The sequence below is a fragment of the Triturus cristatus genome, chromosome 9 (assembly GCF_964204655.1).
Source record: "Triturus cristatus chromosome 9, aTriCri1.1, whole genome shotgun sequence".
NCBI classification, from domain to species: domain Eukaryota; kingdom Metazoa; phylum Chordata; class Amphibia; order Caudata; family Salamandridae; genus Triturus; species Triturus cristatus.
This window is the reverse complement of record NC_140592.1, coordinates 837,264,622-837,286,473: the sequence shown is the minus strand read 5'-3', so window position 1 is coordinate 837,286,473 and position 21,852 is coordinate 837,264,622. Positions and strand designations below refer to the sequence as shown.

General features: G+C 43.3%; 1 protein-coding gene across 1 annotated transcript in view; it reads left to right on the top strand.

The window, feature by feature from the left end:
- ASPG (asparaginase) overlaps positions 1-21,852 on the top strand; it is a 374,392-nt gene that overhangs the window by 309,574 nt on the left and 42,966 nt on the right. Inside the window, exons 10-12 of the mRNA XM_085626272.1 lie at positions 1,644-1,763; positions 2,981-3,076; positions 4,539-4,702. Of these exons, the coding sequence (XP_085482398.1) occupies positions 1,644-1,763; positions 2,981-3,076; positions 4,539-4,702 (380 nt within the window). The remainder of the gene's footprint in view (positions 1-1,643; positions 1,764-2,980; positions 3,077-4,538; positions 4,703-21,852) is intronic.

Here is a 21,852-nt window from a genome sequence, read left to right as displayed (position 1 = left end):
CAGAGCAGAGTGCATGTGCCAAGGCATGGCTTGCGCCTAAGATGCTGCACGATCGTTATCAGGCGGAACTTGAGGGATTGGAGGAAACTGACATGCATCTTGAAGTGGGAAATACTTATCCTCATCTGGGTAGATCAAGATCATCTGTCCACTTTCAAAAATAAACAAAACACATGTTTGCCTAATAATTCAGAAATTTTGCACTATGCTGTGTGACTTGTTTCTATCTTTCCTTTCGTATGACTAGGAGACTGTTCAATGTTGGCCATGCCCATTTATTCAGATGCTGCTCACAGTATTCAGGTTACAGTGAGCAGTGTCTAAACAAAGGGGCTCGGACAATATTAAAGTGAAAGCGCATGTGGGGTAAAAATGAATTAAGAAACGCTGCGCAGCCGCTGAAGTGAAATTGGCCCACGCTATTAATTCATCAAATAAATAAGCTTGGCCGCTAATGTGAAAGTGGCCGTACGGTAAAATAAATAATTAAATGAGCATGGCCCCTAAACTGAATGCGGACCGCACTGTAAATTAAATAAGTGAATACGTGCGGCCGCTATAGTTAAAGTGGATCGCTCGTTGTAATTTAAAAAATACAGTAGTAGGCGTGCTAGATGTCGTGTGTGGAATAGGGGAGGAGCATTAACGAAAATAGTGGTCACCAACTTATAAAGCAGCTCATGTAACAACACCAGTAAAAGGTCCAGTCCTGATGGGCGGTAACTAAAGGAGACAAGGTGGTACAAACTAGGGACTAACAAGCCTCATTATAAATTGGAAGCCAGCGTTCACGAAGGAAAATGGCACAAGGCAATTAAAAATATGGGCAGAGTGGGCGGGGCTTCTAGTGCATACCCAAATACAGCATGTCACGCAGAGCGAGCAGCGCATGCGCGCTGCCGCTAGGCTCGACCTATAAAGGAATGTAGCTGGATAAAGAGGCACAAACAGCACCTGCATCCAGATGTGTGCTTCTTTAGAATCATGCAAACACCAAAATCTAGAGGTCAGGTTGAAATATACCTGGTCCAGAAAGAGCTGCATTGTTTGTATGTCTGTTTGTATTTACTTATTTGTATATTTCGTATATTTGAGAGGGCAGCAAGGATGCCTACTACAGAGGCATGAACTCACCTCTCACATTGTAAGCACTGTGAAGAGGGAGATGGTGGTTAGGAGAAATTCATTCATAATACCTTGGGAAGCAGACTCCTAGTTGGAAGGTTTAAGTAAAGACTGTAAAGACAAGGAACTCCTTTTCCTTCCAAAAAACAGCTTTTTGATATTCTAGTTTTTTAAATATAACTTTTCCAAGTTCTGAAAAAACTTTGGTAAATACTTTAATTATATTTTCATCATGGATTTGCTGTACCGATGACCAAATCTTGATCTAGAAAACCCCAAATGAAGCTTGGGTGCTTTTACAACAGAACATAGACCACTATGAAGAGAGTTGAAGCAGCAAAGGATTACAAAGTAGTTTCACTTTTAATCAAGATTGCGCTTGATTTGATGCCAAACTGACTTGAGTAAACTAGCTGTGTTTTTTGTTAGGTCATATAAATTTGAAGAACACAACTCGTCTTGGTAGCATTTCTTGTTTATTTTTTTGTAACTAGCTGATTGTTTTTTTTCCCCCTAAGATGCTGTCTGAGAATCTGAGAGGTGAAATAAAAGTCGCCCACTGTGAAGCCAAGATCTCTCTTCGAGACAGCAAGTTCATTCAAGTCATTGCTAAATCCCTTGGCATGAGTTGTAAAGAGGTACTTGATAGTTCAATCTAACCTGATTTTTATGAGTTCGATGGCTGTGTGAAATGCAGTGTAAATGCTAGGCTCCATCCTAAACCATAGTTTAATTTGAAAAAGTCAAGATCAGTCATGTTACATATATGGTATTGTGATATGTTAGACAAGGAGCGCTAGGTTTGAGTTTCTGGTTCTCAGGATCCCCAAAGAGGAAAGCAATTCCACCTATTAACAGCTACCGGAGTGCTAGTGTATATGTGTGCGTCTCATGGATGGATCTAAACACAACTTTAGAACGTATGCTTTCAGTCTCTTTTTAGGGGGCCTTGGGGGCAGACTTGGTGTTACTGTCCGTCAACCAGGGGGGTTGAGTTCATTTGCCTTTAATGTCTGGGGGCACTTTCTTCTGTCGGTGTGCAAACTGGGCCAAGTGCAGCACTTTCCTCATTTGACTGAGTAGCGAGGAGCCACAGGTTTCTAACGGAGGTAGTGTGGGGGTACTTGGGCGCAGATCACAACAGTCAACCAGCCAACCCAATAAATTGAATGTCCAGCCATTGCTTATCGCTTATAGAAAGTACTTTAGTCACACAGTTGCATGTAGTACTACACACCACTATGGTCCTTAACAAGTCATTGTTTCTGGGTTCCATCTTTGGCAGGTGCTGCACCCACCTACCCCCTCTCAGTCCCCCAAATCTTCCCCGCTCCCCTTCTCCAGTCCTGGGTTCTATCTATTTATCTAGGGTAGCATTTCCCAAACTGTGCCCAGGACCCACTGATGGGGTGCTAGCTGATTTCTGATGTGTTGTGAAAGTCTTGGTCTGTGTAAGAAATATTTAAAATGTATTAGGTCTGTTTGTGCATAGGTGCTGAACAGAAATTAAAGACCTGGATGTTTGAAATATTATGTTAAAGCACATTTAAATGTTGACGCCGTATCTTATGTGATACTGTCATTTTTCACATGTTTGTTTCCCTTTTCTGAAATGGCTACTTGCCATGCAGTACAACTTCTCACGCACTAATGATTAATTGAAGGACATAGTAAGGATTCCGTACATTACAGGAAAAGATTATTTTTAATTTCAGTGGCTATTGTTTCATATGATTTGAAAGATGTTTGAAATGCAATTCCTGTGAAAAGATTTTACTGCAGCATGTTAGCAGTGGCATTTGAATGTAAATGGTATATGCTTTTGCACTGTAACAGCCTTGTATTTACATTTCAGGAATTAGAAGCTGTTCGGGATGCATTGACACCATCTTTGGCTTGTGCTGCTGCGAAAATTGGCGACATCAATGCACTGGAAACAATCCGTGAAATCGTATGTCGTACACACATTTCTACTGATGTCATACTGTGTTTATTCACCTTTGTGTATATATCAAAGTGGAGGTATACTGTCATTTTACTGCTGTCCGATGCATTTTGATTGCTTTATTTTGTTTTCTTCAAATGGGCGAATTCAATTGAGTCCAAATATGCTGTTACTCAGTTGATTGTATGGCAGATTCAAAATGTTGAGTTGACTGCAATTAAACTGCAGGAAATTGTGAACAACCTCGGGTCATGTCGTCAGCAAACTTGTGGCAAAGCTCGATGAGACTCGTTACCTGAACCTTCTTGACAGAAAATTGACTTACATTTTGCCACAGTATATGAATATTGTCTGTGTAAATGGCATTCATAGTTTGCAAACTTAGAAACTCTTTACGGTGTCGTAACGGTCACCACCGCCGGCTCGGCGGTGGCGACCGTTACGCCATCGTAACGTGAAATACCCCCCGCCATATTATGACGGTGAGGGTATCGCGCAGACGAAAAGTTCGTCTGCCGCTTTTCTGCCGGTCGGCAATCATTTCGATTGCTGGCTGGGCAGTGCTGGGCCAGTAATATGGTGCGGTGCCCAGCAGGCACCGCCAGCCATATTACGATGTGGGTTTCATACAGGCCCTTCCATGGCGGCGATGCCGCCATGGAAGGGCTGGCGGGGATTGGCTTTAGGGGCCCGTTGTGGGCCCCAGGGTGGTGGTCGCATCCTAATTCACGGTGCGGGACCGCCGCATTTCTGGCGGACAGTATCAACACCGCGAGGATGGCGGGTGGACTCAGTTCCGCGCGCCATCTTAATAGGCCCCTAAATATTTGACAGTAGGTCTTTATGCTGTGAGACAACTGATTGATCAAAGGCGATGGGAAGAGCATTTCTGTTTACCAAAATGCAAATGATGACTTTATTGTTGAGAACTGTCAGTCCCTGAGACTTTACTGGAATAGCCTGTCTGGGGCACTAACGGAAATAATAGAAGTTACCTTTCAAATGACACTTCAGATAGCCCAATTTAATAACTTAGATGACATAGATACCCTAAATCTGTTTGTGAGGCTTGTTTCCTGAGGGACAAGAGGACATCGACCAAACATGGAGGGCAGCAGCATCTCCCCCTGCTATGTAAGTGGAGGCGTAGGGTGAATTGCTGTTGGATATTAGAAAAGAAAGTCTACGATCTGCTTGGCTGTCCTCAAACCTGAATGTTTCTGGGGAAGACAAGTAGACTTATTTGAAGCTGTCAATTAAGATCCATAATGAGTGATGAGGGACAAGAAATGTGTATTACGATCTTATCAAAAAGAAATGTTGATATAATGCTGCAAAATATTGTTTGCTTAGATGTAGTAGAAGCTATTGTCGCGGTTTATGACGAAGTCTTCCAACATAGGGCATAATTTTTTTGTGCCGGGCTGGTGTAGTAATTGTGGTAAATTTTTCTTGGTTTGTGTTTCAGGGTGGAAACTTGAGCAGTGAAGATTATGATGGTCGAACCCCTCTCCATGTGGCATGTTCTGAAGGACTCCTGCCTACAGTGGAGTTCTTGTTAAACAATGGTGCAACTGTTCATGTTAAGGACCGGTTTGGGAACACGCCACTGAGGAACGCAGTCAAGTTCAGGTATGAACAAACTACTAAAATGCTTTCTGTAAAACCTGTTCTTGTCTGTAAAGTAGACGTTTGTTAGAATGTTATGTACAGTTCGATAGCACGGAGTGCCACCTTTTAGAGCATTCTTGAGCTTCTTGCAAGGTTAGAAACTCCTGTTCAACTTGCCTGAGAGTACAAGACTTGGAATTCATCTTCTTCCACTTCCAGAGAATTTCTATCAACTTCTGATTCCGTTTGACTCCATCTTTTCTACCACTTCCAGAGAACCTCTACTAAGATGCAATTGCATTCATCTATATTCATTATGACGCCACATGTGTGGTTCTGAATTTTCTTCTAGGGGCGTTTAAAAAGTTATTGTGGTATGGCGGCCTCCATACTTCGTGTCATAAAAGACACAGTTTTCAACTCTGGGCTTTCAAATGACAAGCTCATGCATTCTGTGTGTTTTATTTATGGTTTAGTTTTATTGAACTATAAACAAATGAACCTTAATCTGTGATTCATAGGTGAACTGGCTGGCACTGGAAACGGAATTGGTGAGAAGATGGCACCCCATATACAGGACACTATGCTTGTAGTGACAGCTTTTTATATTTTACTGAATTTGTACTGCACTCTAGTTTAATAGATGCCAATCTTTTGCGAGTTTTCTACAGTCTAATTTAAAACCAGAGAACATTAGGTTAAACTTGTAGTAAAAGGTCAGCTAAACTATGTCATACCCTTGGAAGGTGCATCCAGACCTTTTTGTATCTTTTGCTTAATAATGCTGTTGAATCATTCATATATGCGAGAAAGGGCAAATTTAAAACCAGATGTGAATTACATTAATTTTTTAGACATATTTTTTTTTTATAAAACAATTTTTATTAACAGTAATTTTGCACCTTTCCATATACAGAGTTCACGTTCACGACATAGGTTGAATTCTTTTTTGCAAAATCAACATAGGTGATATCACTTTGGAACAACCATACGTCATCTGTACATATTACACAGAGTACCTCCTGCAAGTATTCCCATACGTGGACCCCCGCCCCTCTAATCATGAAATGTACCTTCTGCATCATTCGCTGAGGTCGGACTCTGAGCCCGATGACGGGGGTGTGCATATATGATTTTTAGACATATTTGAGTCAATTTCTTTATTTAAGAAGTCCCAATGACGCAATGGGATAGTGGATACAGCACGATGAAGAATAAGTCAAAATTCAACCCTCCGATATCTACTATACCTCCAGAGGTATTCACCTTTGGAAAAGCGGTTATCAAAGAAGTGGAGAACCTGGACACTAGGAAACATGGATCCCACAACCTCGGTACAATTGAGAAAAGAGCTTTGGATTCCATCGACAGCAGGACCAACCTGGATATTAAACCGGCAGACAGAGGTAGGGCCATCGAGATCCAGGACCAGAAAAACTACAGGGAAGCGTGTCTAACACTACTCTCTGACACAAGACATTATTTACCACTTCAAGCAAACCCAACTAAAAGACTACAAAACAAGATAATAAACTTGACGGAGGAGGCCCAACAAAATGGCTGGATCAATAAAAAGGAACATTAGTTTTTACTCACCCAAGAACCTAGAACTCCAGTTATATACACTGCCAAAAATCCACATGGGAAGAACACCACCACCATGCAGACCCATTGTGTCTGGGATTGGCTCACTCCTTGAACCACTATCACAATCTACGTATTGGTTCCTTCGCCCTCTGGTCACTAAAATAAGATCATATATCAAAGACACCAAGCATCTCCTGAACCTTCTAAACGAGATGGAATATAACCACACCACCAAAACCTTCATATGCTTAGATGTAGAACCTCTCTCCACACCAGCATTTCACAAGAAGAAAGCCTACGCGTTATCTCTTGACTCTAACTGAATGAAGAGTTGCCCTGGCAAGCCCTAGTCGGATGGATTATGACATTAGCACATATCGCCTTAACGGAGAATTTCTTCCAATTCGAAAGCCAACAATATTTGCAACAACACGGGACATCTATCGGCAGCACGTTTGCCCAGAGCATAACATTTATATATGAGTTGGTTTCCTTATCTCCATTGCTGCCTGACTTAAATGAGGATGACCTGCAACTGAGTTACGGTAACAAAACCACCTATCCCAAGGCAATGAACCCTAACGAGATCTCCAGTTCAGACATTTACCTCCCACCAACACTTTAACCGATACTTTTGATGGAAATTTTGACGATGCCTCCTGTGCGGAAACCAGAACTTGTCTTTATTTTCCGCAGTGCCCGAGCAACCTTGGCTGATGCCCGGTGGAGCTGTCTCTTGCAGCTAAAGAGGAGTTTGGCTCTGGTTCACCCCTTGGCCGGCACCTACCCAGCCGTACATCAGACATTGTTCTCCTCACCTCCTCGTTGTGTTTACTATTTGCATTCCTTACCCCTGTTCGCCTTCTCCCCTCTACCTTTCAACCCCCCATAAGACGGGTGTACGCATTAATAAGTAACTGATGTAACTATGTAACAATGTTTCTGATGCAATGTCCTATCTCATGTAAAGCGCTCTGATACCTTCGGGTCTAGCCAGCGCTTTATAAAACTCTTCAAACTTTCCTTCTTTCATTCTTTGTCTTCCTCCCCGGCTCCTATGCTCCCTCACCTGACTCTCTCCTCTTACCTCGTTTTTAACGCATGCAACTGCGCCCAGCAACTGGTTACTATGCTCTGAAACTGTGTATCTTGTAACCAGTATTTATGCCCTGGAGTCTCAGTGACCCCTCTGAGAGTGCCCACAGCGTATAGGGAGCCACAAACAGCGGAGGTGTGGGAACGACACCTTTTCCACTGGGATCACTGCACACCAGACGTTGGACACGGTTTTCCGTGTCTCCCAATTAAGTTTCCTTCTCCCTCCGCCACCTCTTTCCCTCTTTCATTCTTGGTCTCCCTCTCCTGCTCCTATCCTCTCTCCCCAGAATCTCTCCCCTTGCCTGCTTTTTCCCTTAAGTATTCGTTTTTAACGCATGCAACTGTGCTCCAGCAACTAGTATCTATGCTCTCAAACTGTGTATCTTGCAATGTTGTAACTTGTAACTATGCTATGAAAAAATGCTTGTCCTCATGTAAAGCGCTCTGATACCTCCGGGTCTAGCCAGCGCGATATAAAACTTTTCGAATCAAATATGGCACAGCACAGACGACACCATAGAAGACTTCAAGAAATGGCTGGACCAACTCAATCCATACCTCCGCTTCACCATGACTTTTAACAAAGAGAAAGCTTCCTTCCTAGACTTGAACATCCTGGCAACAAATTAAAGACTAGTAAGCACCCTATATACAAAACCAACTGACTGCCACCGCTTACTGCCCTTCAACAGTGCCCACCCCTGGGCTCTGAGAGAAAATGTCCCGATAGGCCAGTTCCTCCGCATCTGAAGAAACTGCTCTGACCTACAAGATTTTAAAGACAAATCAGAAAAACTCGCAAAATAATTAAAGGAGAAAGAATACACGGCAAAGATTATCAAACCGGTGAAGAAAAGAGCACAGAATACACCACGGGCAGCCCTACTAGATACTAATGTGAGGCATGAAACGGTCTCTCTAATCTGTGTCACCACATACAATTCCTGCTCCAATGCCATTAAGAAAATAATAACTAAGAATTGGAGAATTCTGACTTCAAACAAACTATCCTACAAACTTCCCTCTTCTCATTTAAAAAGAACAGGAGTTTAAGGGACATGTTAGTTCATAGTGAGACACGGAAAGCCCAAACCGACCGCCAACTGACTTTATGGAATCAACCCCGTGTCACTGGACATTACCCCTGTGGCTCATGCATGGTCTGTGCAGTTACAAAACAGTCAAAACAAATATTGATTTGGGACTCCCTACCCTTTGGAAACAAAGACAGCATACTAACTGTAACAGTAATAACCTAATCTACATGACTACCTGACCATGTAATCTTCGATATATCGGGATGACCACAAGGAAAATGTAAATTTGAATCAATGAACACAGGAGCACTATACGATGCAAAAGAATCTCCACAAAACTGACAACACATTTCTTGGAAAAAAAATCACTTTGATACGGATGTGAACTGGTCAGTAATAGAGAAAATGGACCCTGTTAAGGCTCTAACACACAAGTTACTGACCAAAGAACAGCGCTGGGTATACAAGTTAGAAATATACAAATCAGGATTGAACGATGACATCCATGGGGGTAGTTGTTGTAATAACCGTACAGAAGTTCCAAAAACATTACTGGAACATATTGTAGGTAATAAGACAAAAGAAAAGCATGTAACTTGGGACCTGCATGAACAATCCTGTGAAGATACAACTCGGGCTATTAAGCCACAAACTATAACTGTCTATAGCCTGTTTTTCTCTGATGATACCACCTTAATATCAACAGACTGGGGCTGACCTGTATACATGTTTGCATACCAATTTGATAATGCGGTCCCATTTGGTTCACATTACATTTTTATTAGGAGGAATACTACTCCTTGTCAATCATACATCTATACCAACTGCATTACAACTAGCAAATCGCCATGTGGTGATCTCACCTTCGAGCGAGATACACACTGATATCACTTAAAAACGAATTGAACTTTTTTCCTAGACCACCAATAACGGTACTACACTTCCCATGATTCTGCTAGTTTTGTAGTCCGAGCTCAATGTCTCTAACACAAGCGACACATGGTACGCCATATGTCGCTCACATAACGCGGATCAGCTCGACAGGCTCTGACCCGCGGTGATCCATTTAAACAGGCGCCCCCGGCTCCTCACCGCCAAAAGCCGGGAGACGCAGAGGGAAACTAGTCTAATAGCTGGGGCAGGATCCTTGAGGAAGTGAGTGGCTCCACCATACAAACGGAAATCGGTAATAGATCTCTCCTACTTCTCGAAAGTAGGATGACCGACCTTTTTAAATTGCCTCTCCCTCTTTGTTTCTCCTGTATGGCACCTACAGAGTGTGACTACAGGGCGTCCCGCTTCTGCTCTTTAGATACACGATACCCAACAATTGTGGGTGAGTATTTCTAGGTGTGAAAATGTGCTTGAATTTTCCAATTCTGGTCCTATACATATCACTCAGATAATGAAAGTTGAATAAGCTTGATGGGTACTCCTTGAATGGGGATTTATGAACCTCCTCGTATCAACTAAATTTGCACGAGAGAGAGGGTTGTATGGAACTCTGTCAGGATGACTAGTAGGTGATCCCAAAAAGAGAATACATGCGCTGTATGCACGCACACTAGCGGTATGGATGAATGATTGAAATGAAGAAGGGGACCACGTAACAAACGTCCTGACAACTGTTACCTATGGTAACTTGCACAGAGGCACAGAACGACAATGTGTACAACCAGCAGCCTCACTTACACACTATATGACTTGCATGCAGTGGGAGATGCATGCTACCATTTCTACCTTTTGTCCTAACACAGTGTTGGTTGCAGTGTTTGCACAAAATGAGCATGCGAAATGTACGCACACTGTAATATGGATAACAATGTGCTCTTGTTTTAGGCGATCCTGCACAAAGACTGCACATGGGCAAGTATTATAACTGCCCGATTGTTACTTATTTGGCACAAACTAGCCACGTATCAAGTTCAGCAACAACCCAGGGAGGTACCGCTCCGTAGCCCTGATAAAAGCCCTGGACCTTTTTGGGCTTTAGAGTAGGGCTGAAACATGTCAGTTTGAAACAGGGTCATAGGACCATAATAGTCCACATTACCCGCTATGTATTGTTTTACTTTCCCCACTGCCTCCGCTAATAAGGGGATACCTTGGAGCAGGTGAGGGACTTTTAATCTCTAGTCAAGCCTCCTGGTCACTCTTCTCAGAAGTGCTCCCTGGAATATGGTTGAGCCCACCCTGACCACTAGGAGTCAGGGTGAACCCAATGATGAAGCATGACACTACTAGAGTGTGTGACGGTTATATAAAAAAATGATTTTTTTTCCTTCCCCACACTAGTCACACGGAGCGACAGTACCCACTTGGGGTTACCTACCCCACTATCCTCTGTCCCTCTGTTTTGGTAAGGAGCACCCTTGTGGTCGTAGGTTGGATACTTTTTTCGTTGAAACAAATCATTCACATATCCAATCCTTTTGCAGACATGAGGAATAACTGGTGCTGCAAGTTGCATTAATAGCTTTTTTAATGGTGGAGCTGGTAACATCCCGCTTTAGGAATGGAGTTTAGGTTCAGTGACGTTTCCATAAAGCAGCATTTGCTCTTTTTATTGGTATTCTACAGGTGAAATGTAAGTTACCTTGATTTGAAAAAGGGCATATACTATCATTCACTGTCTGCTTGTATATCTGTGCACTTGACTTACTACTTGAAGAGATCTCTTTTCTCCCATGATTACCACAATTCGGACAAGAGCTTGTGGCACCCAGGTGTTTCCAATCCAGTGTAACCATTTGATGTGGGCAGGAATAGTACAGTGAATTCAGATTGGTTGGAGAATGCTGGTCATGAGACCAGCTGCCGAAGCTGTTTCTGTTTTGTTTTATGGCTGATGGACCTCATAACCTTCCTGTAACCAATACCAAGTTGCAGTATATTCACTTTTTCATTAGCTGAGGGGGCTCCTGAGGGCTGCCTTGCACAGTATTTATCTGCTACACATCTCAGCATTCTGTCAGTGGGTAAGCTTAAGGTCCATTTTAACAAACATGCAGACTTTTTACTGGTTCAGTGCCTCTTTCTGCGTGTTTCTGTGAGCTGGGGCCCGAGGCAGGTGGAATACACAGTTGCGCCTTCCGAATCTGATCTTTGCTGGAGATCCTTGCCTCATGCTGAACGCCTATTCCTTCATTGTGGCAGGTTGATCTCACTTTGACTTCGCACCCCACCCTCTTCACTGGTGCCATCTGCAACTGAGCGCTTAACCTTTCAGAATATTATGGTAGTAAAAATTCTAATGCGGGGATTCTCCTATGAATTTATCAGTTCCACCACAAATTTGAAAGCTGTTACCAGCCTAATCTCCATTTAGTCATGTCATAACTTTCCGATTAACTATGTCTCAAGTTTTTACATGCTGTCGAAACTGTATGTTCATAGCATGTGTGGCTGTAGATTAGGGGTGGGCGGAATTTGCGTAATCGCGTTACGCAAATCTCCGCGAAACGGTAAAAAATCTCCGCGAACACGCAGAAATTCCGCGAACACGCGGAATTGCTTGTTCGCGATACTTTTTGCCTGTTCGCGATCGCTGTTTGCGTGCTCGGGGTGAAATATCTCGCGAACACGCATATTGAGAACGCGAACAAGCAAAAAATTTCGCGAAGTCGCGGAACGCAGATTTTTGGGCAATTTCGCGTTCTCCGCGGAACGCGAAATTACCCAAATTCCGCAAATTCCGCAAACGGGACGGAATTTACCGCCCAGGCCTACTGTAGATACAAATGCTCTGCATCCTCCTGCCATCTAGTGTTTGGTTCGGAGATTGCAAGTTTTTCTTCGAAGAAGTGTTTCGAGTCACGACGTCTTGGAGACTCCTCCTATGGTGTGCATCTACGCCCAGAGGAGGATTCACGAGACCTTGTGACTTTAAAGACTCCTTCAAAGAAAACCATCTTGCAACTTCTGAGTCCAACACTAAGATGGCAGGGGTATGCAGAGCATTTGAATCTACACCACTACGTCCAATGAACAGTTGCCTACAAGGTAAGGCACCTAATACTTCTGCTGTGACTTTGACATTTAATGGGGATCCATTTGCATGTATTTCCAAATGCATTTTTATCTTTGTTAAAGAGGAAAACGGTCCTTAGACCGATTGTTATTTAGAGTATCCCACTCATAATAACCTCTGAGCTGTGCAAACTTCATTTACCAGCATGCTTTATCCTCTAGTCATTTAACTTGCGTTTCAGCTTTCCATTATCAAAATAATATACAACAAACTAAGTAGATAACATCTGTCACTCATCTTACATCTTGCAAGTAACTCTCCAGCCACAGTGCGCAAATAGGCTCTTTTGTCTGACATGACTTCCACAAATTGAAACTATGCTGCAGAAGATTAAGTAAACCTGTGGCATAATAACATACTATGTTGTCTTATATCTGCTCCCATAAACTATTAATTCGTTTAGCAAGGAGTTATCTGTTTCTCACTACTTGCTCACAAGTGTTTCCATCGGACTAAGTAGCGTACTTTCCCCTCTTCACTACTTCCAAGAGGGCCACATGTCATGTGTGACTCCTATATCCAGTACTGGCTTTTTAGTGAGCAAGGCTTTGTGTGCTAGGATCTCTACTTTTTAATGGAACAAGTGAAACTACAAATTTGACAATGCAAAATACTCAAATGAAAGTTTAGGACCTGTAGCAGCCATTGTACCTGATATGGGGCCTTTGAAAGAGATGGATTTTTTTCCGAATGAAGGAGCACAGTCTCTTCTGTAATAGTGTAGCAGTATTGTAGAGTTTGTGCAGCTGTAGCCATAGTTTATTAATTCCAGACAGACTGTCTTTTCGGAGAGGTCCTTTTGTCTATGCTTACTTCTCGGAGTGGTCCTTTTGTCCATGCTTACTTCTCTGACTCATCTGTTCCATCAAATACCTCTTGGAAGAATTTTTTTTTTCATTTACTTTTTTTGTGGTTTTCAGAAACACCTGTTTTTTTCAGTGTTAAAATCCATGCTCTTCGACTGTCATTACCAAATCTAAAAGATTTGTTCTAGTGGCTAGGCTCAGTTTTTATCAGGGTGTGAAGACCGACAGGCTAGGGTTATTTTGTTTTATCCGTGGCCCACTATATTTTGCTGTGGGCACTCCGGAGGTGTACCTGTTAACACCTTTGGCCGGTCCTGGTTTGCCAGATCAGGCATCTTTGTTTGAGTCACTGAGTGTGAAGGATTTCCTGAAAATGTTTACATATGTTTCTGCCTGTTCCCTTTATTATGCTGCACAGGAACCTCAATTTGGTTCTTTCTTTTTAGATGTGCACTCCGTTTGGCTTCATAAACAGTTGTACCCTTAGACTATTGACTCTTAAGAACATCTTCCTGATTGCAATTATGTCAATGTATTGTCAGTTCATTGGAAGACGTATCAGTACATCCGTAATATATACCACCACCTTTCCTGACAGGGGCTTTTTTGCTCTGAAAGTGGTGTTGACCTTCCCTGTGGGAGAAGTCCTCCTGCTCCATGCTTTTCTTTCCGCCATATCCCATAAAGGAGGAACAGAGGCTTCATCAGTTGCATCCTTAATGGGCCCATAGTTTCTGTATTGATAAAACTGAGGAGCATTGTGTGGACGACAAACATTTTGTTGGATTCGCCAATGAGAAGAACGGGTGAACTGTCCAGAAGAGAACCTTCTCTAGGTCGAGTGTCATGTGCATCTCAGCTAAGATTTGACTGCTAAGGAGGAGCTGCCTGATGGCCTCCAGGCTCACTCTACCACGGCAAAGGCCGCTGCTACAGGCCTGGCTGGAGGCATTGCTGAGGAAGGCATCAATGAAGCTGCCCTTGGACATCCGTCCATACCTACTCCAGGCACTACTGTATTGACTCCAGGGTCCACAGGGAGGGCCGTTTTACCTGGTCGGTCCTGTAGGACATCCTGATATAAAGTATGTTACTCAGACCCACATCCAATGGTAGGTTGATGTTTTCATATTGATTCACATGGTATGGAATCTGGGAATAAAAGTATCCATCAGGAGAACAAGTTGCTTACTTCAGTAATGCTCTAATAGCAGATTTCTCTGGGCCTGCCTTCCCCCTTCTTCTGTGGAGTAGAAGTCTCTTGGTTATAAGATCTTAACGTACGTTTTGCAAACTGTCCTATCACTGATTTTGTAAGTACCTCTGTGTTGAGGGTGTGGAAGTTGTCTTGTGAAAATAACATCCACACGCAGGGCTGGGGTCTATATGTGCCTCACTATTGTCACTTCACAAGGCAGGACGGAGCAGCCATGTAGCCTGAAGGCTCCACTGTTGGTATGCTGGAGCTAGGCATAGAAACTTTGCAAGTCCAGTCTGGATCCTGAAGCGTGGGGGTTCAAAAGGTAAGGGATCTTCAATTACATCCTGCATCCACCAAAAAGTGGGTTACTGATGATAATAAACTTGCTCATTAAGGGCAGTGGAGCATTTCGAAGCTGAGCTGACATGGCCTGCAGCTTGCTACGGGTCAATGACCTCATTTCATTTGTGGAAAGGCTCAAAAGGATACATCAAAAAGGTCCGACCAGATTAAGGTCCCACTGCTGCATAATGAAGGGACTAGGGTGAAACGTATGTGAGAGCCCTATTAACTAATGATTTGAATTGGAAGTGCTGATGATGCAAACAAGAAAGGTGCATAGATAACCCTTAATTATGCCTACAGCAAGAATCTGCCAGGCAAGGACAGTGCCAACAGAAAATCAGTTGATTCTCCTTCAGGAGGCCAGCTTGCTTCTCTTCACACCAGGTGACCAATTTAGCCCATCAGTTATATACACACTTGGTTGAGAGCAGCCAGAATGACCTCCACCTCTTCCCACAGGGAGTTTTGGGAAGTAGTCAACAAGGCTTACCAAGGACATACCTGCTTCACGAAGATGCCCTGCGCCACCCCCAGGAGCAGACGCAATTCATGGTTGGCAAGATGACGCCTGTGGAGTTAGTTTGCCTTGAAATTCAGGGACCCCGCCAGCTGATTAACCATTGGAAATATCCTGTGAAGTTTCAGTGAGCTCCACAACATCAGCGCCACCAGCTAAAGGGCCCATGGGCCCTTGCTGACCTGCTTTGATCACTGCTCCAGAGGATTTATTCAATGGTGCTGTTCCACCAGAGATCAGAGGACTCTGATCTCCACATCGTTCAAGTACCTCCCAGTTGAGCATGAGATATTGGTCACTACCGTGACTTCTGAAGGGGGGTATGCTACAGGTCAGATAGGCCTCAGTCATCCACCAAAGGAGGTGCTAAGCCTCCTCGTCAAAGACGCATCTCTTATCTGAAAGATTTCCCTTATTTTGGACCCACTGCAGACACAGGTTTCATTGAGGTGGCAACAACCGTGAGGTAGTAGCAGGAGGAGGCAAGATGGTAACAGACCCTCAAGCTTCAGAACCATTAGGACTGGAACAGTAGCTTTTGCCCAAAATGTAATGACTTTAGCTTGAATGTCCCAGACTCGCTGTAGAGGTGGAAAGGCCTTCAAGCCAACTGCGTCCAAGATAGACCAATAAAGGTCAGCCACTATGAAAGATTTATTTTTAACATTTTTTATTTCTTTTGTTCAACAAGAGCGATAAATTTCCTCTAGGGTGCTTAAAATTAGTTACAGTTCAGTCATGTGTACAGTCGTTAAAACAATGCTAAATCCAACAATTTACTTGAGCTTCTTTGAAGTTTGAAGAGAAGTCTTGAACTTGATGAAAAAACAGGACAACAAAAATGAAATGATCCAAGTCTAGTTGAAGTGAGCCTGCCTTCAACAGCTAACCATCGAGGGGCACGAATACATGTATGCCCCCAAATGTGAAGATGGGCTGTGACTGCTGACATGACTTTCTTAAAGCCCGGAGGGGCCAATATAGAGCTGAAGGCAGGACAGTGAACTTGAAATGGTCGGCTCCACCAGGAAGCAAAGATGCTCCCTTTGGGATGTAGAACTGGTACGTAAATATGTGCATCCTGCATGCTCAGGGACCACATTGAATCCTTATGGTCCAGGGCTAGCAGAACATGTGGGAGGGCCATCTTGATCTTCCCCTTTTTCATTAACAAGTTCTGTAATCTGAGGTCTAGAATCGGTCTCAAACCCTTGACCTTCTAGGGATCAGGAAGTAGCGAAAGTAACAGCCCAGTCAACGCTGCACTTCTTGGACAAAACCTATAGCTCTCTTGGCAATCAACATGTCTGGGTGTTACAGGTGCAGTGTGAGGAGGATTGATACGGTCTTCACAGTTTGCATTGCTTCTTCCATTAGCACCACCTAGAGTCTGGCCTATGTTGGTAGAAGGTAAAGCCCCTAGGGTAATCTTAGAACCACATATGCTGTTCAACAAATTCGTGGGATGGGGCTTTTTCTTCAAAACATCTGGCTCCATCAAAAGGCCAGACGTTTTGAAGAGCACTAATTCTGTTAGACTCCCTGTCCGGGTAGGGAGGGAAGGGGGCAGGGCTGGTTGCTCTACTGCAAAGGAGTTACTGTTCACCATGCAAGTGAAGGCCTGTACCACAAGGCTCTCGAGTGGGATGCTGTTTCGAAAAAGGTATTGTCATCAGGCACTTCCCTGTGGTGCCCACCATTAAGATGATTTGCTCCTGGCGCAGAAAATGGTTTAGGCCAATCTGCCATGATTGGTTCAATCCGAGCCTCTTTTTTTTTTTATTTATTTTTTTTATTTCAAATCGTTTTTATTGAAATAAAATAGAACACAAGACAATACAATAACTCTTCCGTTACAGAAAAGATACGAATCAGATATTGTCGAACAATTACAGATAACAGAAAAGAATTGACAAATAACAAATAATATAAAATGAATCAACTCTTGCTTACTTCATCAATACAAAGGTGTATATACAATGCTCAATGTGTGGACGCGGCGCTTGGGGCTCAAACATCATCACCGGCCAATGGGTCCAAACCACAATATAGTACCTTAAGGCGGTTCATAGTGGAAGGAGGAAGCGTCCAATGATGACCAAAGTCTTCTATTTGATGGGCTCCAAGTAGGTGCTTGTAGAGCCGGGTTATTAGCACCCCTCAAAAATGATAACCATTCCTGCCATATTCTGAAGCTTACCGCCCTTGCATTTTTCCAGTTGCATAAAACCACTTTACATGCCAATGTCCGCATCAAGTCCAGAAGCTGACGATCAAGAACGTTTGGTAGTAGTGGGTCTAGCGCCCCTAAAATTACATATACAAAGTCCCGTACAGGCCTTATCTTAAAAACGTGGTAAATGCAGTCAAATATTTTCCCCCAGTAATCTCCCAGAGAAGGACAGTAAAATAGCATGTGTGCAAGATCCCCAGAACCTGTCTTGCAATTCCAACAATTAGGAGAGTCCCTTAATTTGCATTTGAAGAGCTTGTCCGGCGTCCAGAATGCTCTGTTGATTAGCATGAACTATGTTTGGAATAGAATGGGTGAGACTTTATGTGTAAGGGCCATCTTGTGGATCACCTCCCAGTCGAAAATTATACCTGTCAAATTCGGTTCACCTTCCCATTTCAATTCCACCCTTTTATGTTTGGACTTGGGCAGGGGCAGTAATAGTTTGTACACCCGTGACACGAAGTGGCCCGTGTACAGAAGGCGTGGCAGATGAGTCACTAACCATGGTGTATATGGAGAGAAATTACATGCGGTTAATGCCGCTTTGATTTTCAAGAATTCATAAAAATCCATCGGGGCAAGATCAAACCTTTGTTGTAAAATCGAGAACGGAATCAGATCTTTACCATTGTACAGATCCCCCACCAAGTTAATGCCCTTCTTGGACCATGATTCCCAGAATGTATCACCGCCCTTATATTTGAGATGGGAATTCCTCCACAGGGACATGTAAGACGACTTGGGAAATGTCAATTTTGTATTATGGGATTGGTCGAGTCTGAGCAAAGCCCGTCTAGTATTTAACATGATGTATTTGGAGTGTGGTAAGTGTGATAGATCCATAGTGAGAAGGGCCTCCAAAGGCGCGTGATCCACTAGTGACTCCTCAATATTAACCCAGATTGGTTTATAATGAGGGGATTTTATCAACCACTGAGCTCCCTGTTTGCAAAGAAACGCTGTTTGATAGTTCCTGAACGATGGGAGACCCAGACCTCCTTTATCCTTTGCCAATTGCAGCTTTTTCAGTGAGATTCTGGCTTTCTTGCCCCGCCACAGGAAGTTACCAAACAGTTGATCTACCTTAGTAATAAAATTGTTTGAAAACGTCATAGGGAGCATGCTGGCCAAATAGTTAACCAACGGGGTTGACATCATTTTGAGCGTCTCCGCTCTGCCCCACCAAGAGAGAAATTTTGGAGACCACCCTTCCAGAAGTGTGGATATCTTTTTAAGGGTCAATTCTTCATTTACTCTCAGTGTAGAGATCAGATCTTTGTCAAAGTCTAGCCCCAGATATTTAAAACACCGAGATTGCCAAGTGAGACCTGAGTCCCCAATTATTCCTTTATCCCCAACATTGTTCAGGAGTTTGACCTCCGTTTTGTCTTTATTTAGTTTATACCCCAAAACTCTTGAGAATTTCTCAATATCAGCCATGAGTGCGGGAATGGCTTCACCCGCTCTCTCTGACAGAACGAGTACATCATCCACATATGCCGTTAATTTGACAGTGCAGTCCCCAAACGGAACACCCGCTATGTTAGGGTCATTCCTTATATGATATAAGAACGGTTCAATTGCCAACAAGAACAATGAAGGGGACAGGGGGCATTCCTGTCTCGTGCCTTGCTTTAAACAGAAGGAGGAGGAGAAAGATCCACCCGCCCTAACTCTTGCTGAAGGGCAACAATATAGGGACATAACCAGTCTTGTGAATGATTCCCCTAAGTTGAATTTACCTAGGACTGCTTCAAGGAAGGACCAGTCAACCTTATCGAAGGCTTTTTCAGCATCTAGTGTTATTGCTGCTGTAGGTGTACGTATGAGTTTCGCTTTTTCTAGAACATGTGCCAGAATCCTTGTATTGTCACTGGACAACCTGTTTTTAAGGAAGCCCGCTTGGGATGGGTGGATTAACTGGGGAAGGACCTTCTGGAGGCGAGCGGAAAATATCATAGCTAATAGCTTACAGTCTATATTAATCAGAGAAATAGGCCTATAATTTTTCGGCAATGATGGGTCTTTCCCATCTTTGGGGAGAACTGCGATTATTGCTTCAGCTAGCGTACCTCGTACCTCACCAGATTTATTTATGCCTTGAAATAGATGTAGGAGGGGTTCAACTAAGAGGGAGGGGAAGGTTTTGTAAAATTTAGCCGTAAAGCCATCAGGCCCTGGCGCTTTCCCTGTTTTCAGATTCTTAATTGCAGTCTCTATCTCTAGTGTACCAATCGGGGCATTGAGGCTGACCTGGTCCTCAGCAGAGAGCTGTGGGAGATCGCACTCGTCTAAGTACTGCATAATCCTGGTTTCCTCTACCGCCTTATTCTTCGCATAAAGATCTTCGTAGAACACTCTGAACACCTCTGCTATTTTGTCTGGATCCGAATGCGAAGATCCTGATGCATCTTTAATGACACTGATAGTGTTTTTCTGGACTTTAAACTTCAAGTACGAGGCTAGGCTCTTGCCAGCCTTGTTGGATTCACAGAGCTTAAATCTCCGTCTGTTATCTAACCATACACCCGCTCTCTCGCTAACTATTTTATTATATTCATATTTTTTATTCGCCAATGCATAAAGAGACACATCATCCCTATTCTTCAAGTGTGCATTCTCTAGGTTCGCTATTTCGGTCTCCAAGGACTCCAACTTCGCATTATAATTCCTATTCATTGCTGATCTGATTTTGATACACACTCCCCTTATGGTACTTTTCAAGGCATCCCACCTAATTAGATCAGATGTGTCCCCTTCCTTGTTAATCTGTAGGTAAGAAGATATTGCATCTTGTATTGTGGACCGGTGCTCAGCACTGTTCAAGATTTCGTCATTCAGACGCCAAGACGTCTGACGAGAGGAGGGTTTGACATTAGCAATGGACAAGGAGATGCAGGAATGATCAGACATTACCCTGGGTTCTATGGTGGTAGACTCTATTCTAGGGACCCCATTCCTTGTTATAAGGATGTAGTCAATTCGGGAATACGAGTCATGTGGTGAGGAATAAAAAGTATAGTCCCTTCCAGTGGGATTTTGGAGCCTCCATGTGTCTACCAAGTGGAATCGTTGACACCGTTCCAGAAAAGCTTTATGTGATTTATTTGTTTTGAAGGGACAATGTGAGTCTCTGTCTAAAGTTGCATCCATTGGAAGATTGAAATCCACAGCTAAAATGTGTACCGCATTATCTGGGATAGTTGCCATGTGCTTATTCAAATCCTCCCAAAACTTCATATCACTAGTGTTAGGGGCATATATGTTTGTAACATAGAACTCAGTGTTATCCCTACTCAGTCTGACCGTTACCAACCTTCCATCAGCACTAGTCTCGGAGGACAGAATCTCCACCTTAGATTTCCTTGCAACCAGTATCAGAACACCATTCTTTTTGCTCACAGCCTCTGCACCCACAACCTCACTATAGAACTTGTTCCTCGTATGGTAAAACTGCTTAGTCTCAAGCTTCGTCTCCTGAAGCAAAACAAGGTCACCTCTCATTCTCTTCACATATATGTTTGTAACATAGAACTCAGTGTTATCCCTACTCAGTCTGACCGTTACCAACCTTCCATCAGCACTAGCCTCGGAGGACAGAATCTCCACCTTAGATTTCCTTGCAACCAGTATCAGAACACCATTCTTTTTGCTCACAGCCTCTGCACCCACAACCTCACTATAGAACTTGTTCCTCATATGGTAAAACTGCTTAGTCTCAAGCTTCGTCTCCTGAAGCAAAAAAAGGTCACCTCTCATTCTCTTCACATAATCTAAAATCTTTTGTCTCTTGACCGGTTGGTTCAGACCTTTAACATTAAGAGATATTATCTTCAATTTGTCCACATTGCACACTCCCAATGGAGAACTAATTAAGTTATGTGACATCAGTAAGTTGCGTTCTCATTTCGGTAAGTATATATTTCACATGGTAGACGCAATTATTGCGATAATAGAGCCCCACACCACCCCCACCCCCAAGCATTGAGACAATGATGACTGTGTAAGCAAGAGGAAACAAAAGCAATAAACATAGAACACAGATCCCACCCCAATAAACCCTCAACCCCCCACCCTTCCCACCCCAACTGTACGTAGTAGGCATGGTGACTGAAAAGAGATTGCGCTGCATCCTCCCCGTGCTTAACCATCCCAGATAAAACTTAGAACAGAGGTACTAACTTATCCAAACTGAGGACCGCTGTTAGCCAGCGTACTCCGAACCATCCTACCTCAGGCGGACAACCTACAAAGACCTCTTCTGCCAAACCGAGGTGAGTAACGAACTTTCCCTAAGTCATCAACACGCTCAAC